Source organism: Bubalus kerabau, chromosome 5 (genome assembly GCF_029407905.1).
Source record: "Bubalus kerabau isolate K-KA32 ecotype Philippines breed swamp buffalo chromosome 5, PCC_UOA_SB_1v2, whole genome shotgun sequence".
NCBI lineage: Eukaryota > Metazoa > Chordata > Mammalia > Artiodactyla > Bovidae > Bubalus > Bubalus kerabau.
In genome coordinates this window covers 110,621,961-110,642,301 of record NC_073628.1, presented here as the reverse complement: position 1 = coordinate 110,642,301, position 20,341 = coordinate 110,621,961, and the positions used below count along the sequence as shown (strand labels likewise).

Here is a 20,341-nt window from a genome sequence, read left to right as displayed (position 1 = left end):
TATGCTTCACTCTCATTAGCAAACATCTCATGAAATGACAATAAGGAAAAAATGTGAATTATATCTTAACAATAGATACAATAGGAACTAGATATTGGGCAGAGTTAAGAGACAGATACACATCTATGCTCAAAAAGTGCTAATTGAATAAAGCATTTAGAAGGAACCTTTATAGTTAAGTTCTGTTCTTGGTATTCTGTTTACATCATGACTGCTGACTTGAAGGACAACAGAAAACGTAAGCTTTTCAATCTATAACAAGATTCAAAAATATCAGATAAAACTAGAAGGAAAAACTAGTAAGATTAAATTTTACAGGGATGACTTTAAAGCCCTGCAATTAAGCTCAATAAATTAACTTTCCAAGTTCCGAATATGAAAAATCTGGTTGACAAATAGTTTAAAATGACAGACCTTAAAAAATTCACTATAAACTTAGGATGACTCTGTTGTTGAAACAGCTAAGTATATCTGGGATATATTTGGTGTATATATATATATATATATATTTTTTTTTTTTTTCTGTAAAATGGAATTACCAATTCATTTGAAACTATAGTTGGTGAAACAAGGCATTACTGCTACGAATAAACCAATCCCTGTGCTATGCTGTGCTTACTTGCTCAGTCATGTCTGATTCTTTGCGATCCTGCAAATGTAGCCCACCAGGCTCCTCTGTCTAGGGGGATTCTCCAGGCAAGAATGCTGGAGTTGGTAGCCATTCCCTTCTCCAGGATCTTCCCAACCCAGGGATCAAACCCAGGTCTCCTGCATTGCAGGCAGATTATTTACCATCTGAGCCACCAGGGAAGCTCCCAAATACTGCAGTGGGTAGCCCATCCCTTCTCCAGGGGAACTTTTCAACCCAGGAATCAAACTGGGGTCTCCTGCATTGCAGGTGGATTCTTTACCAGCTGAGCTACCTTGTTTTATTTTCTTCATGACATTTATTATAATCCAAAATTACCTTACAAAGTCTTAACTTGGAATACTTTTTGTTTACCTCTATTTGCACAGAAGCCCTATGAGAGAAGAGAGTTAGTTATTCCTAATCACCACTATATTCCAAGTATTTCAAACCGACTTGCACCTAAGGGGTACTCAATAAATATCTATTGAATGAACAAATGAGCAAAGTGCAGGGAAATAAAGACATTTAATCTGGGAAGAGGAGGAAGATATAAGTGCAGTTATCACATATCAAAAGACCTATATCAAAAAACGAGAAGACCTATTTCTGTTTTCTGCAGAAAGATGAAAGTAAAAGTTTAGTCACCAGTCGTGTACGACTCTTTATGACCCCATGGACTGTAGCCTACCAGGCTCCTCCGTCCATGGGATTTTCCAGGAAAGAGTACTGGAGTGGGTTGCCATTTCCTTCTCCAGAGGATCTTCCCGACCCAGGGACTGAACCCGGGTCTCTGACATTGTAGGCAGACACCTTACCGAGTGAGCCACCAGGGAAGTCCCTGAAAGATGACATAGGATTAAATGATAGACATTTCAAGAAAAAAAGATTTGGGCTCATAATTAAGAAACATCTTCTAAGTCATACAGCTGTCTAACAATGGAAAGGGCAATCTTACTGGCCACAAAACAATTCCTAGGGGTAGGAGGTTGCGCCCATAAGTTATCAGTTAACTTAAATCTATGATTTAGAGTACATTAAGAATATAATAAGATGATACATGAAGACTGAAAGAAAGTGATCTAAGTCATTACTCAGAGATGGTATCTTGAAAGACAGTATAGAAAAAAATCAATACAAATTGGATTCTGAATGAAATGGAAAGTGAGGGAGAAGAAAAAGTTATGATAGACTTTTGTCCAATGAGCATTTACTAAATTCAGAGTTGTGAGCTGGAGGTCTAGGAAGACACTAGGAAGGTACCAATGAAATTAATAAGAAAACAAAACACAACAAAAGGAGATGGTAGTATAAGGAACCAGTTGGCAACAATGAATTCCTTTTGTAATTGTTTGGGTTTAAAATTTTATGAGAAATCCAGAATAAAAAGGCAAAATATGTGTGACAAGATAAAGGTAGAAGGCCAGATTTGGAGAGCATCATTTGAAAATATTTGTCAAAGAATTGTACTTCAAGCCCTGAGAATGGATGAGCTTTCTGCAGAAATATTCAAAGAGAGCAATAAATTAAAGAAAGGGAGAACATCAAAATTATAGCTCTGGAAGGGCCATTTTTAAAGGCCAACTAACTGTTCATTTGTCCTTGGGAAAAGGCAATGGCACCCCACTCCAGTACTCTTGCCTGGAAAATCCCATGGATGGAGGAACCTGGTAGGCTGCAGTCCATGGGGTCGTGAAGAGTCGGACACGACTGAGCGACTTCACTTTCACTTTTCATTCGTTGGAGAAGGAAATGACAACCCACTCCAGTGTTCTTGCCTTGAGAATCCCAGGGACGGGGGAGCCTGGTGGGCTGCCATCTATGGGGTCGCACAGAGTCGGACACAACTGAAGTGACTTAGCAGAAGTTCACTTAAAAATCCCAAAGGTCATTCCATCTTTGTAAAAACCTGCACCAAAATGCATTCTTAAAAATCCCCCTGCAAAGTATATTCCAAACAGTAAAGATATTTGTATTAAAATCTTTCTACATTTTAAATGTAGTTATGGAATACAAATGGTAAATTTTCTTTTAGCAAATGCTATCAAATAATTAATAATTTAAATTTCTATTTAAAATAGCAAGTATTAAATTATACTTTGATTTGCTAAACAGATAAGCAGAAGGACTTAAAACACTTTTTTCCTGAATTTGTAGTTCAACACATAAGTTTAGAAAATAACATATTATCTTCTAACAAGTCCAAAATATCTATCTGTATTATATCAAATTAAGTACTTCTCAAATGGTGAAAAAAGGTTTCTGCATTTCCATACATGCTCCAATGTTCTAAAATAGTATCTTTCTGGATCAAATTGAGACATTATAATCAATGAAATTTAATTATAAAGATCTAGTTGTTTTTTTCCCAAAATGTGATTTTTGTTGTTGTTATTGTTAATTCTTTTCTCAATCTTACTTAATCATAAACAAGGTTAACATAATGATTAAAAAAAATTACAGGAAAACTAGGTTTTAAAAACTGTAGAGCATCTTTGTAATTTAGCCCCAATTGGAAGACTGGAAACTACAAAATTAGTAAGTATATTGCAATTAGTAATCAGGAATAGAAAGGAGAGGCAAATTCTTATCAAAATACTACATCACTAAACTGTTGTTTAGAAGAAATGAAAATAAGTAGTAAGGAAAGGTGTATTTCAAATAAAATGTCTACTGCTATAAAAAATTTTAAAAAAAAGGTCTAACCTAATTGAAGAGGCCTATATTCAGTTACTTCTATGAGCATAAAAAGAACTGAATGCCTCCCTTGGTGTATACTGTAGGAAACTATACTCTATCGCTATCCTAAAACATTTATACTATATGTATATATGTATGTGTGTGACATTTATATAAGTAAATATCAACATAACATAATGTGTAAAAAAAGTTAATATAGCTAGCCTAAGACTACTTACCCTTTGAACAGCCTCCTTGTAAGGTTGTCCTTTGGCTAGCTTCTAGGAACATGGCAGATAAACAGTTCCCTACAATCATATAAAACTTCCCCTAAATGATAAAGAACTCATTATGCCTAGACTGTGTGTACAAATAATATGGTTTAAGTTAAATATGTTTTCCTCTGGGAGTCTGGAACTTTGGTAGGTGCAAGGAGAGAATGCCTACATGACCAGCCCTGGGTAAAATCCCTGAGAATTGAGTCTTTAATTAGTTTCATTAATAGACATTTTGCACATGTTGTCACAACTCACTGGAGGAATTAAGTGCATACTATGTGACTCCACTGGGAGAGGACTCTTATAACCTTCTGTCTGAGTTCCTTTGCTCATTTTGCTTTATATCCTTTTGCTAATAAACCTTAACCATGAGTACAATTTACTAAATCTTATGAGTTCTTCCAATAGAACACCAAGCCTGAGGATGATCTCAGGATCAATGATAAAGACAGTTTGAGACTCTTTGATTACTAAACATTGATTTACACATTAAAGATGCTTATCACATATGCAGATGGCAAAAGCTTAATGAATGTATTGGAAGATACAGTGAAGTAACAAAAAGGCTTCAACAACTGAGCTGATTCTAACAAAATGAAATTAAGTGAGATAAGATGGTCTAGGATTATGTTTTTAAAAAACAACACAACATATGTATACCTATGGCTAATCCATATTCATGTTGGCAGAAACCAACAAAATTCTGTAAAGCAATTGTGTGTTTTACTTGCTCATGTGTGTCCAACTCTTTGCAACCCCATGGGATATATAGCCCACCAGGCTACTCTGTCCATGAGATACCTTCAACTAAAAAATAAATAAAATTTTTAAAAAGAGGAAGGGGAAAAAAATAACACAAGCTACTATACATGTAGGAAGAAGGAACTTATAATTAAGTAGGTATGAAAAAGACTTCAGGGTTTATTGAAAATAAACTCATATATTAATATAATATATAATTAAATTAATATATATTATATAATTAATATAAACCCATATATTAAATGGTAAGATATAACTATCAAAGATTCCTAATTTACTTCTGTGCTAAATAAAAAGCATACTGTATACAAACCGAGAGTAAATAATAGCACAATTCTCCTCTGTTACTGGTCATATCACATATAGAAAATCATATTTATCCATTTAAAGAAGAATATATTACAGCACATTCATGGCAAAGCTGGTGACGAGCTCTAAAACCATATTTTGCAAGGAACAGTTCAAGACTAAAAGAAGACTGGAGACAGGCACAATGGTTCTACTAACATATATACAAAGTTCTTGGGTAAAATAGAAGTTTTAATTTTTTCCATATAATCACAAGGAAAAGAAATCAGGAAGACATTCATTCAAGTTGCGTATAAATAAAAAAATTATCTAAAATTCAAAGCTACCCCAAAGATCATTCACCCTCCTTTAAAACACATGTTTGAAGCCTAAATGTCCACTTAATGTGGGTTTTGGAAGGAAGAATTCAATTAGGTAGATAGCTATATTAAATAAAACTTAAATAATCTTTCATTTCTTCTAAATACTCTTTCCATAGCTCCTTCAGGTATACTCTACTAGAAAGGCAGAGGGAAAGGATTTTGAAGTAATCTTCAGTCCCACTGTACCCTTAACTGGGTTGAGGAGAAAAGTGATAAGACCTCAAAATACAGTTAAGCCAAATTATTCAACTCAACAAATAAATGACGTACTATAATAGAGAGCCCTTTACATTCAGCTCAACAAAGAATCGAGGAGCCACCATGTACCAAGCGCTCTGAGGAACCAGGGCACTGTAAAAGAATGGGGAGAAAAGCTGGACTTATAAGCATTCCCTGGCTCCTTAGACATTCATACCAGGTGTCACAGCTCCAGAGTGGCAAAGCCTCTCACTTGCTTACCACAGCTCCAGTCACCACTGTGGGAATGATGGTTCTGAAGGTTAGAAAAATCCCAAGTATCAAAACCAGGCCTGGGGTTCTCAACCATTAACAGCTTATGTCTTAAGGTCCACCCCCAAAGACACAGGCCTCCAACGTGTCTGCCTGAGAAAAGATCCTCCCCCACAGCTATAACAGAGGCAGAAGTATACAAGAGGGAAAATGTTCTAAGTCTTTCTCAAACTCTAATATAGGTGGCTGTGTGACACACACAACATGCTTCCCACCAAAAAAAAAAGAAAGAAAGAAAAGAAGGAAAGAATTTGAGTACCATAGTTTAAATCAGGCTCAGCAGACCCATCCCAGTTTTAAGGGTTTTCGTGTTGTTTTTCAGTGCATGGAAGATAAATACCACAAAAAACACATTAAACAAAGCAACCTCTTTCAGGGGCTCAGAGGAGATAAAGTGAAAATCAATTCTCTTAAATTACTTGTTAATGTAGAATTGCTGCTGGAAAGTCTGTGGTGAAGCAGGTAGATTCATTACTATTTGAACCACCAGGGAAGCCCTAAAGGTAGGCTGATAGTTGTTAGCATGAAGGTAAACTGGCTCTCTTCTTTTAGGAAATTTGTTACCATGTATAAATAATCATTTTAATAATATTAAGTATTTATCTTTCTTAAAAATTCAAACAAAATAATACAAAATACGAAAGCTTATTTATAAAATGTTCATAAAGAGTATGCAATAACATAGAAAACTGCTTAAGATATAAATAACTACATTAAAAACCCTTTACATAGAAAAAATCCTGGTTCATGGTAGAAAATGACAGGGCAGGGGGAAACAAATGAGTTTTTATATCTATGTGTTAATATTATATAGAATTATGGGTGATTTACTCTCTTTTATATCCTTTTAAATACTCCTTATATTTCCTGCTGGCTCAGACATAAAGAGTTTGCCTGCAATCCAGGAGACCCGGGTTCGATCCCTGTGTAAGGAAGATCCTCTGGAGAAAGAAATGGCAACCCATTCCAGTATTCTTGCCTAGAAAATCCCATGGACAGAAGGAAGAGCCTGGTGGGCTATACCCTATGGGGTCACAAAGAGTCGGACACAACTGAGAAACTAACACACACATATTTCCTTAAGGAATAATACTTGTTCAAAGATCAAAAATAAAAACTAAAATGAATTCTGACTGAGGATGAAAAAGGGGAATTAGCTATGTTGAAGCAATGAGAACTAGAAGAGGCAGACTATTATTCAACATAGTTTTGAAAGTCCCAGCAGGGCTATCAGAGAAGAAAAAGAAATCCAGATTGGAAAAGAAGAAATTAAACACTATTCGCAGACAACATGATACTATACATAGAAAACCCTAAAGATACCACCAGAAAATCACCAGAGTTAATCAATGAAATCTGTAAAGTGGCAGGATATAAAATTAATACACAGAAATCCCTTGTATTCCTATACACTAGCAACAAAAAATCCAAAAGAAAAATTAAGGAAACAATCCCATTCACCATTGCAACAAAAAGAGTAAAATACCTAGGAATAAACTTATCTTAGTAGACAAAAGATCCGCAGGCAGAAAACTACAAGACACTGATGAAAAGAAATCAAAGATGACACAAACAGATGGATACATATATTATGTTCTTGGATCTGAAGAATTAATATTGTGAAAATGACTATACTCCTCAAAGCAATCTATGGAGTCAATGTAATTCCTATCAAATTACCAATGGCATTTTTCACAGAACTAGAAGAAAATTTTTACCATTTTTATGGAAACACAGAGCACCCCAAATAGCCAAAGCAATCCTGGGAATGAAAAATGGAGCTGGAGAAATCAAGACTCCCCAACTTCAGATTGTACTACAAAGCTACAATCATGAAAACAGTATGATACTGGCAGAAAAATAGAAATATAGATCAATGGAACAGGACAGAAAATCCAGAAATGAACCCATGTACCTATGGTCAACTAATCCATGACAAATGTTGGAAAGACAGCCTCTTCAACAAATGGTGCTGGCAAAACTGGACAGCTACATGTAAATAAGTGAAATTAGATCATTCTTTAACACCTGACACAAAAATAAGCTCAAAATGGATTAAAGACCTAAATGTGAGACTGGACATTAAAAAACTTTTAGAGGAAAACATAGGCAGAACACTCTCTGACATAAATCGCATCAAGATACTATTCACTTTGTCTCCCAGAATAATGGAAATAAAAACAAAAATAAACAAATGGGACCTAATTAAACTCAACGACACTTTTGTACTATGCTGAACACTGAACATTTCCTTCCCTTTCACTTTAATAAATTTTCAAATATCCCAAGGTATCCTCTGAGACTAAAGCATCCAAACACATAGCTAAATATTTAGGTCAATTCATCTTTAAAATTGGCAACCCACTCCAGTATCCTTGCCTGGAAAATTCAATGGACTGACAGCCTGGCGGGCTACAGTTCATGGGGTTTCAAGAGTTGGACATAACTTAGCAACTAACCTGCCATCTTTAAAATGCATCAAGTTCTCTAATTCTTCAGTATATTCCATTTCTCCTAAAATTGTTTTGCAATCTCTCCCTCAAATTCTAGAAATTAGATAGTCTTCCCCTTAGCCTGTTTCCCACAATTCAATAAATTACTCTCTGGACTTAAAAGCATCCAGGAGTATCTGCAGAACCGCAATTTATGTCACATAAAACATAAAAAAATATTTACTGTCCTGATTTATTGATACAAAAATGCAAACATATCCAGCTAATTCAGATTTCAATAATTTGAATTTTGCAATGACTCATCTTGAAAATCTTTTTAATGGGTACCATAAGTTAAATGATCAAAATTTTCACAAAAACCTTAAATGTTTAAGACAACAAACTTTTCAAACAATTCAGTAGAATTAAGTTATATTCAGTTGATGCATACACTAGAAACTAAGGAAACAGTTCATCCAAGGACATTTATAAGGCAATCCTGTGTTAGCCTAATTAGAGTTCCTTTAATTTTTCTATAACCATATTATTTCACTGAAAGAAAATTGAATTATACATTAACAGGGTTTTATGTAAAAATATCACTAATTCAGACTGCTCTCTCTGATTCCCTGAGTACAATTTTTTAGACTATACACAACACAGCACTTCATAAAGCACGGTAGCCAGAAATGTCAAGACCTTTTCTATCATTAGGTTCAGAAAAAAACATCCTATTATGACTTCAACAACACTGCAAATCCATTATAAAGAATATTCAGAACATAAAGTGAACAGCTATGACATGTTTACTTTTCAAAAGCAGATATATATATATATATATATATATATATGTACCAGTGTTTTTGACAATTCTTCATCATTAAGGAGAAGGGGGCAACAGAGGACAAGATGGATGGATGGCATGATCAACTCAATGGATGTGAGTTTGAACAAACTCCAAGAGATACTGAAGTACAGGGAAGCCTGACGTACTGCAGTCCATGGAGTCACAAAAAGCTGGACATGATTTAGTGACTGAACAACATCATCATCATTAAGGTTATAGTTTTAAAATATATAACTGCTGCTGCTGCTGCTAAGTCACTTCAGTCGTGTCCGACTCTGTGTAACCCCATAGATGGCAGCCCACCAGGCTCCCCCGTCCCTGGGATTCTCCAGGCAAGAACATTGGAGTGGGTTGCCATTTCCTTCTCCAATGCATGAAAGTGAAAAGTGAAAGTAAAGTCGCTCAGTTGTGTCCAACCCTCAGCGACCCAGTGGACCGCAGTCTTCCAGGCTCCTCCATCCATGGGATTTTCCAGGCAGGAGTACTGGAGTGGGGTGCCATTGCCTTCTCCAAACACTGCTCAATTCAGTCTACATATCTCTCAATAAATTCAGCAGATGTTTTTAAACTGTTGCATTTTTTTAAAAGATAGGTAAATTTTATAACCCTCTATGGATAAGAAATTTCTTTAAGAAATTAGCAGTGCTGAGAATACATCTCATTAAAATTTTCCATGACCTCAAAATCCCACCTTCAATATACAATTAAAACTTCATATGGAATTTTTCCTGTATTAACTAAGTCAGTCCTCATTTTCTACTCAATGAAAAAGGGTCAGATCCCTTAACGACCAGCCATCCATAAATACATTATTCAAGAACTTTATCACAGGCAAAAACGTTGCTGCACAAGGTATATGGTCAGTAATATCTTTGTCTGGCTATGTGATCTTGTGAGGGTCACTTAAAAATCTTATCTCAGATTTCTACATGTAAAATGAGATAGGGTTTACTCACAGAAGCTTTTAGAATACATTTAATTCATAATGCCAAGGGCATTATACATGTTCAAAAGCATTTTAAGCTTTTTCAAAACTTAATTTCTTAACACATATGACAGGAGAGGCAAGTAGTTGTCTCCAATCTCCTCTATGCACACAGAATCATTTGAATATATTCCATATTAACATTCCCAAACTAAGACATCACTGGTAATCTCAACAAAGAATGTTACCTCAAATCCTAATAAGTTTTCTATTTAAAAAATATATGTACCTTTAACTATAGCAAAAGTAAACACTCTGCAATGACTGCAAATTGAAAGCAGAGGAATTTTTTCTCAGCCTGTAACAGGTGCTTCCCTGGTGGCTCAATGGTAAAGAATCTGCCTGCCAATGCAGGAGACATGGGTTTTGATCCCTGGATCAGGAAGATCCCCTGGAGAAGGTAATGGCAACCCATTCCAGTATTCTCACCTGGGATTCCCATGGACAGAGGAGTCTGGTGGGCTACAGTCCATGGGGTTGCAAAAGAGTTGAACATTATAACAAATACACATATATCCACATGCACACACCTTTTTATCTTGTCCCATAAATAAATGCTACCACAAGATGTTCTGGACTTCAAAGTCTATAAAAGTATATCAAGGTATAGCCCTCTAATAAACTTAAATTTTTTGTTCAATTTTAAGTATTAAATCACATATAGAAACTGAGAAGATAGAGCTGATAAGTCATGCTGATGACTGAAATAACAGAAGCCATTACAAGACCCATTTAATAATAATACATTCTAAATATAAATCTTCAAAATGTACTTTTCCACAGTTATCTCCAAGTAAATATACCTAAAATCCAGTAATGTTTTGAGATCTTGGAGAGCAAGAAGTTAAATGCATATTTATTTGTAATTTTCCTTAAATTTGAAAATCTAATTTATGGCAAGAACATTTCATAAAAACCTAGATATACATTACACAGAAGTTGTTTTCTTACAAATAAGAAATTATAATTTGCAATTGGCAAGGAATTCTAAAGACAGAATTTTGAACCTTTTTCTTGCCAAAATAATCACAAGAAAAATCCAAATACAATTTAACTTGTTAAAATATTAAAACAAGAACTTTAGGATTTTTTTAACCTATTGTTCACAAATTATCTTTTAACCTTGGCAAAACCTATCATTTATATAGTATCAATTTTACAAATACCATTTTTAATTACAAAACCTGTGGAGGAGTAAATGAAATAATTGTGAAGAAGCTATTTGTTATTATAAAATGTATACTCTAAAAATACCTATATTAAACTTCAGACTTTATTAGGAATATAAGTAAATGTTTTAAAACTGTATGTTACACAGAGTATATACATGAACACTTGCTCCTGTCAGGCATAACCTGAGACAAATGCACAGGTCATTTCTTGCTACAGTCTGCACTGAATTCAAAGATACATTTTGAATTTTAAAGAACAGACTATATAACTTTGTCCTTGATTTTTTTTAATGTGTGGGCCTTCCACTGAAAATAATGTCATCACTTTGAATTTATAGAGTATATTTGAGTAGTTTTAACCAGCATCAACATCATTTCCACTTGCTTAAGTAGAGAACATAAAATAAAACTGGAGTCAGATTTCTAAACTCAAAGAGAAACGTGATTTATTTTGCATAAAGGAGCATTTGGGGAAATTTTAGAATTTAAGGAAATAATTCCATCCAATAAATTCTATCACTATTCATTATGTTGCTTCTTGATACTTATCACCTGCATATTTTGAAATGTTACAATCTCCACAATTAATCTGATTCTATTTATGACAGTGAAGATACTGATATCACATATGCCTTAAACACCCATCAGACATAACCATCTCCAGCTGAATTTATTACTCTGATTTTCTTCACCGTACTAGGGAATCATTATGTGAAAATAAAATAAAAGTTATCATTAAAAAGTTACAGATATGATCTTTGGGAATGGGGGTGCTAAAAAACAGAATCTTGCCTATCTGTGAAATAGGCAGCTAACACATAAGCTGGACTCTACTTCCCTAATGCAAGGTCATCCTTCTGTTATTTAAAGATGTGAAAAATGCATTTTAAAACGCATTAATGGTGCATTTTTTTAAAATGGTGCATTAAAAAAAATGTGGTAGGTAACAGAGATACATTTTAGATTCAGCAAATAACACTTAAAAATGATTGTGCTGAAGCAAAATTATATCAAGAACATCTACTATCACAAACAGAAAGGCATCAAATGTCTCTGAAAATTTTACATGTAATAACAAATATTATACAAGTCAGAAACTACATAAATTGTGTTTAAATGAAAATTGTATTGATACAAAATTTGCTAATGTTACCTGTAAAATCAACAAATCTACTGTGAAACATCAAAATAGTTTTTAAACAGCACACTTAAGACAATTTTCCAATTATAAAAGAAGTAAAGGTTCACTATAAAAAATTTTTAAACAGAATATTAATAAAGAAGGAAAACCTAATCACATTATTTTTAATATTTTAAAAGAATTGTTTGCACTATTAAATAAAGGTAAAATATTTTAAATTATAGAGCAAAACTAGCACTGGATAAAACTTACATTTATAAGAAACACTGAAAGGAGGATTATTTTTTTCTCTTTAAAGCATTTCTCCTCAATGTCCACATACTTGGTTGTTGATTTAAAACTTTCTACACATCCTTCCTAATCTTAAAGTTTTACTCAGGGAAAGGAGCAACTGTTGGACCCTACACATCAGAACAGAGCATCAACTCAGTAACAAAGGCTCCTGTGCACTGTGACGGTCCTTCCTGGACAGAAAGGATGCTATGCTCAGCACATTACACAAGCAAATTCCCCACATCTTAATTTCCTCTGCTTATCACACATTTATATCTTTTTCACATCTAATGATTACCTTCCAGGGTAGGGAGAGACAGAGGAAAGTCATTTAATTTAAGGCAACAACTTCATTTCTAATTTTATATAATGAATGATATAAAGAGAGCAACTCTACTTATAATCTTTGTTTCTTCCCGGTAATACGTTTATGACAAAATACCTTAAATTCCACGTTAGTATACAAGGAAAACTAAAATGCAAAGACAAATGGCAAGGTACTCAACAATGCTTTCCTACTACTGCCAATCTGATGAAAGAAAAATGTTTAAGTATGTTGTTTTAAATATATAACTAATACAATTTTTGTATTTACTATATTCAATAAAGTGTTAGTCGCTCAGTCGTGTCCAACTCTTTTGCGACCCTATGGACTGTAGCCCACCAGGCTCCCTGTCAATGTAATTCTCCAGGCAAGAATACTGCAGCAGGTTGCCATTTCCTTCTCCAGGAGATCTTTCCAACCCAGGGATCAAACCCAGATCTCCCGCATTGTAGGCAGATTCTTTGCCAGCTAAGCCACCAGGGATGTAGGTTAATCTCAGAGTCATACTGTCTCATTTCATCGTCTGCTTGCTGGATACCTTTCATCTCCAATGATGTCTTTATGAACAACTATTTCTGGGAAAAGAGCTTTCAGAAATTAAGGAAGCTTTCTACATTTAAAAAAATCTGGTGGTTTAGTCGCTAAGTCATGTCCGACTCTTGTGACCCCATCGACTGAAGCAGCCAGGTTCCTCTGTCCATGTGATTCTTCAGGCAAGAAAACTGGAGTGGGTTGCCATTTCCTTCTCCAGGGGATCTTCCCAACCCAGGAATCAAACCCGGGTCTCCTGCACTGCAGGCAGATTCTTTACCACCTGAGCTATGAGGGAAGCCTGGGTTTAGGCCAAATTCCAGTTTAACAGATTCGGCCCAAAAAAAAAATATATCATTTTATATAACTCTAAATTGTTATAAAATACAACTTCCTTATCAGAATCAGTAATCTTTAACTTGTGATAGCAATAAATATGGCAGCCACAAAGACAATAAAACAGCAGCTACCACAATTCGAACACTTTGTATTCAGCCATGCTGAATACAGAGACTGCTTTATCTCATTTAATCTTTAAATCCAGCCTACTAGGAAGGTACAAGTCTCTGGATCTTTCTGATCCAGATGAGAAAACTGAAGACTTGGAACATTTAGAATCCTACTTAGGGCTAAACAGCTTATAAGGGCTATGGTTTCAGTCCAGGCTTCACAAACTCGTAGGTTACAAAGCCTTATGACATTATATAACCTTAGAAACAACTCCACAGATAACAGAACCTTTAGAAATAGACTACAGCATCATTGTTTGGCTGCCATCTATAACCAAATTGGATAATTACCACAGAATACAGTATAGTGGTAAGAATGATGGTTATGCTTTCCATTCTTAAAACATATTCATCTTAAAAAGGCAGAATAGTTTCAAAATAAATATTATCTTATAACAAAACACATATTATATCAAAAGGAAGTTAACTGGCTTATCCTGGCGTTGCCCACAAAACTTTAATATAAGTGAAGAATCTAAACCAAGGACTTGCCTTCTAGAGGCTTTCCTTTCAGCCTATAACAAAGCTTTCCTTCTCCACCCTTTGTCTTCAAAAAAATCACTAAGAAATTTATAGAGACTTGGAAAAGATATGCAATGAAAACTTAACAGAAATGAACAAAAGGACTATCAAGGGAATGTCATGCCCCAAGGTTTCAGTTTGATTAAAGACTAAAGCACTAAGTGTGGGCTTATCAGATTGCTACTTTAATAAAAGAGAGTTTTAAGATCAAGGGAAAAGATATCACAAGGAAAGAACTGAAGCAAAGATTTAGGTGAGGGGAAAAAAAAAAAAACTCAAACAAGCTTTGCAGGGAAAAGGTAAAGACAGAGGTACAAGGTTTGAAGGCTTTGAGGGGAAAAGGCAGGGTAGCAAAATGGTTATGTGAGTGTGGACGAACCTCTACCACTGACCGAGAGACCGACCTTGGATAAATCATTTTTCTTTGGCTTTCCCATCTTTAGTATGGGGATAAAAACAGTAGCTATCTCCAAGGGTTGCAGTGAGAATTAAAAGTTATCACATACGTAAAACTTCACAGTGCCTGGCATATAATTATTAACATGAGGAATTATTAGCATGAGGAAAAGCAAAAAAGAAAAAATGCCACAAACACAGCCTCAGGTTTTTATTACAAAGGATGTATGAAGTCTTTTCTAACTATACTTACATACCAAACTAAAGGAATCAACATCTGATTCCCAAATAACACACACAATGTTGAAGGTTCTATTTATATCAGTCAACTTGAAAGTTAGTATTATGTTTCCTCAAACTTTATTTTCCTTAAACTGGTCTGAACTCAAAGGCACATTTCAACTTATCCAAGATGTCACTGGCAAACGGAATGAGAATCAACGTAAAAAACCCAAACCACAAAAATGTGAAATAAATTTTTGATTTCCCAACAGTAACCTCTTATTCTAAATGTTTTATTAAACTGAAGCAACTGAAGCAAAGTCTGATTTTGAATATGTAGAATACTGTTTTATTCTTTATTTTAAACCTTTCTTACATGTTTAAAAATATACATGGGTTCAGAACAACCTCAATAAAACAATGACATTTCTTTTACTAAAGGACCTTTAAGTCAAACCACCAGTGTGCAAACATTGTTGGCTTCCAATTTGAAGAGTCATAGGCACATTTCACTATATGCATTTCATAAAATAATCAAAAATGCTGAGAATACTCAGTAGTTTGATATAAATTTTAAAATATCTGACAGGAGACTTATGGTAAAAAAAAAAAAAAGTAAGATTTAGATGTTTTAGCACTTACACCTGCTTCACTATTAATTTCTCAAATGCCATTTTGCTACATCTAAACCCCTGACAATTTATTACACAACTCCATATAGCACACAAAAAAATAAGTTAATTTATCTCTGAATAGGAAAACAGATCATTACAAAAGAAAATATTGACAGTTCTTACCTGTTATTTGATAATTAAGTATACTTTATTCTCAGCATCACTAGGAATGAAGCTTGGTCTAATAGAAACACCTAATTAACAACTAACAAAAGTATTTTTCTATTAAAAGAAGTTTTTATATATTTGTGTCCAATGTTGATGATTTAAGCAACAGTGATCTATATAGTGTGCTAAGAAGACATTAGGCACAGATCACATAATGTAATTTACATGTTCTTTGTTGTAAAAAATATAGTATGTGAAAATGCATTATCATACAAATAATTAGTGGACCACAACAGTAAGCTTTGCAGACCTAACATAAAAAGGCTAATATTTTACTCTTTAAAAAAAAAAGGTGGAACACACCAAGCAGCTTTAGGAGCAATACCCCACTTCTAAGTGAGTCCTCTGCATTTGCATTGTGAATTATCTTAAAGAAAAACAAAGCTTAACTATAGGCCCCCCCAGAAAGGACACCACTTTGGGCACACGTATTATTTCAAAAGCAACTAAATAAAAATGTTTCCCAAACCCATTAAAAAATACTTAACACAATATCTTAAACAATATATAGAATACTTTTTTAGAAGGAATAAGCCATTCAACATTATGACTTTTATATAATAGATTCTTTCATTAGCTAAGACACTTCTGGCTTAAGGTACCAAAGGATGCAGATAAAGAAAAATGGAGGAAAAATAATAGCAGGCTGTTAGAAAGGCAGAGGGAGCATACATTTACCCAGAAGAAACAAACAAACGAAAAAACTATTTCTTCACTGCAGAAATTTGTGCTACGGATATAAAAACACAAGCAAAAGGGTTGTGTGGCAGGTAATAAAATATAATGCTTGCTATGCATCCTCCATGGAGGGACCTTTTAAGGACTGCAGATTAGTGAGTTTAGAAGTACACTTTGATGCAAAAGGTTATACTTTACCACATATATAATATGTAGCTTTTTTCTATAAAGGGCAATTTATGTAAGTAATTCCACAAACACAGAAGAGAGTGAGAGAGACAGAGAGAAAGAGAATGAGAGGCAGAGACAGAGGAGAGAGTCCAGTCAGAAAGAGAGAGAGAGACAAAACGCCAGGGGCTTCGCTTATGCCCTGTGGAAGATCTGAGGTACTTTTCCATCCTCAGAGCTTCACTTTTCCTAGTACTGCATATTTATACTCACACACCACAATTATCTCATGAGATTACCCTCTACATATCTTTAGGGTTTTTTTCCCCCATGAAAAAGAAAAAAAGAAAAAAAAGAAACTTTTAGTCCCTTCCTCTCATAGTCAACTATTCAAGTAAATATTTCTCTAGTGGCAAATTTCCAGATGAAGCAAGGATACAATCCAAAACTACTGTCAGATTACATGTGATTTACTGTGGAGTTTTCTTCAAATGGAGCAGGAATTAGCCCGTTTCCTAGGTTTGGGGTCTCGTGCTTCCTTATCCTTGACACACATACAAGATGTACACATTGTCTCAGACAGTCTTCGGAGGCCTAGCCGGAAAACACTGTTGGAGAGGCTGTATATAACACAGTTGCAAAAACTATTACTTATAGCCAGCCAGGTGGTTAGGAAGGACAGTGTTGGATTGTCCAAGACCCGGGAGCTTTCTAGAAGAAAGTAGATGATATAAGGGAGCCACAGCATGTAAAACACACTGGTTATCCGGAACAAAACCATGGCGTAGCGACGATCAGGGCTATGCCCGGCGTCTCCGGAGGCAGCCGCTTCATGGCTCGGGAATCGGGCCCTCCGGTCATTTATCTCTTTGGTGTGCTGCCGGCAAATTTTGAAAATGTGGAAGTAAGTGAAGCAGACAACCAAGGCAGCCGGGGCATAAAGTAAACAAACAATAAAGCCAGTAAAATAGGCACTGGTGAGCCAAGAGGTGGCACACCATTCAAAAATGTCACCGTGGTAACCAGGTTTCCCCCAGCCAAAAAAGGAAGGCAAGAAAATTAGGCAAGAGTAGATCCAGATTAAAATAATGCAAATTCTCAGGCGACATGGGGTGACCAGTTGATTGTAGGACAGAGGCTTGGTGATGGCAAGATAGCGATCCACACTGATGCAAGCAAGACATGCCATAGAAACACTTTTCAGTACTGAGATGATATATCCAAAAACCTGGCAAGTCAGTGACTCGTGGATACCTGTGGAGTAGTGGAGAAGTGAGAGAGTAGGAACCAAGCAGCTAACTCCAACAAAAAGATCAGCATATGCCATTGTTTGAATGAAATAGCTGGTCGTATAGTGGTGTAAAAGTGGAGCACAGTGAAAAACAAAGATGACCGTTAAATTCCCAGCAATGATGAGAAATGTCAGCAAGACAATGACAACTGTCTCGAAGATGCATACGTCCACCGCACCGTAGTGGCCAAATCCAAGTGGGCAGGAGTGACGTTCAGACATATTCAAAATGCCACTGCTCGTGTTGAGGATCCTCCATTCAGTCCACCTGGAATCATTCATGGCTTGGAATTAAAAGGACCTGCAGCCCTAGCTACAGCAAGCAGGTGCCCTGCCTAGCATCTGCTAAACTCTGCCCAGGAGTGTCTCAGCGTCAGCTTCGGCAGACAGTGGCAGTGCTTCTGTCACAGCTGAGCATCCCGGGGAGTACTCAAGTCTCTTCATCAGCCTCGGTGCAGCAGTAACACACCTCAGCTTTGGGGGGGAAGGAAGAGGAATAAGCTAGAAAGGAGGTGAAAAACAGGTCACCAATTAGCTTCCTCTGATGCTTTCAAACAACTTTTTGCAGACACAAGGCACTTCTAGAGAAAATGGACTTCTTAATAATATCTTGCACTATGAAAAATTAAATCTGTAAAAGGAAAGAAGCAATTGCCAAGGAAGAAAAGCTCTTGTGGGCCATTAGTTCTCTTCAGAAAGGTAGTTTCTTAGGGATCAACTAGGAAGAACGAGGAGGAAAAAAAAAGTCCTAAATAGTCTCAGGCTTCCTGTTTCATCTGTCAGGAGAAATGGATTCAAATTTTAGAACTTAATTAAAATCACAAATTTGGTTGGAAAGCTAAGAAAAAGTTCATTGGGCTAAATAGTGTCTTTAGGTTCAGTTCAGAGTTTGATACTGGTGGGTCAACTTTATGATCCATTTCTCTCTCTCTTATCTCAAAAGCTAAGAATCCCCTTCTCCAACAAGATTAATTCTAAAAGATTCATCTCTATTGGGGCACAAAGGAGCAGAAGAGAGGTAACAGACTCCAGACTGCCCTATAACTCTCATGAGAGGAAGAAAAAAGCATCCTTCCAATAAGGAAGATAATACACAATGGGTCAACACTGAAAAAATAGAAAAACAAACTTCTGAAAGTTTTAATTCTGCATGCATTTTTTTAAGCATTCAGATGAAAACAGTTTTAGTCCATTACAGTTAATGATGCTACCACCAGGACTGTAATTTATATCTTTTCCTTTTCAAAAGGAAAACAAAATCATTTTTGCTATTAATTTCAGCATCAACAACTGAAAATAACCTTCATTATCTGATACGCCACCTTCCTTATAATGGAGCATGATCATAAAATATATAGCTCAAAGTTAATTCTCACCTTTGCAACCACACCTCTCTCTCTCACGAATATATGTAAATATATATAAAATTTAGACAATAGAAACTTTCCTATATGCTCTGAACTTCTGACTAGAAATGCTTCTATTATTTATTATTTAGGTATTTCTAGTAGGCTTTATAGTCTATATTGCTGTATCTTTTCTGTTTTCTTTAAATGATTAATACATTAAAGCATTAGTTTGACTAAATCTTCTCAAAGTAAAATATTACCTTGTCTGTTATATTTGCAGTTCTATAGCAGCCATATGTTAAGAAAATGTCTCTTCTATTTCTGTACTCTATTTTGAGCAAGTGCTCAATTAGTACAGGGGCCATTAGGTAGGTTATAAGACGTTCTTGTTTTAAAATACTTCTAAAGCATCGAGATGAGTTTAAATCCTAGAGTTTGAAATACTGAAAGATTGGCAGGATAAAATCCATCCAAAAGGCTTCCAAGGTCATTCTGATACCAGGTTAGCATTTGTCAAAAGTCTTTTTTAAAGTACAGGCATTTCAGAGACTCTCCTGTCAGTCTTTGTTATCATACCTTTTGAAGAAATAACATGCATTAGAAATAAAAACATTTCCTTCAGGAACAATGCAGGAGCTTAATAGAAAGCATTCTTCTCAAAGTTATTTTCTTGTGCACCACCAGGTCATCCAGGGAAGTCTTTCTTCTTTCATAATAATATCCACAGGATATTCCTCCTTGTACATTCCTAGTTTCACTTATCACAAAGTAGTTTTCTTGTTACAGGAATAAAACAATGCTTCTCACCTACATTCATTCTTTATCAGCTGCTAGGCTGGGCTGCTTGATTCAGAAGTCCAATTTACTGTGATGCAGTTACCGAGATGCTGTCAGTATATTCTTCACAATCTCTCAGTATCACTGCCTGCACCTGAGCCGAAGCCCTGCTCCTCCTCCTCCTCACCCTGAGCTGATGCAGAAGAACTCACCATCAGAAAGGTGACTCGGTCCTCCTGCCCCAATCAACAGCACAGCCAATGGCCACTGCAGCTGAAACTGTCACTAGGTAACAGTTGCCAGGCACATGCAGGCTTATAGACTTAAACTCGGCAAGCTCCGATCAAGATTGA

General features: G+C 35.5%; 2 protein-coding genes across 6 annotated transcripts in view; both read right to left on the bottom strand.

The window, feature by feature from the left end:
• The window catches only part of RABGAP1L (RAB GTPase activating protein 1 like), a 742,566-nt gene that overhangs the window by 459,209 nt on the left and 263,016 nt on the right, over positions 1-20,341 (bottom strand). The gene's annotated exons all lie outside the window — the stretch shown is intronic.
• GPR52 (G protein-coupled receptor 52) lies at positions 14,565-18,293 on the bottom strand. The gene has a single exon (XM_055582729.1). It carries the CDS (start codon positions 18,142-18,144, stop codon positions 17,059-17,061), a length of 1,086 nt encoding a protein of 361 aa, XP_055438704.1. The 5' UTR covers positions 18,145-18,293; the 3' UTR covers positions 14,565-17,058.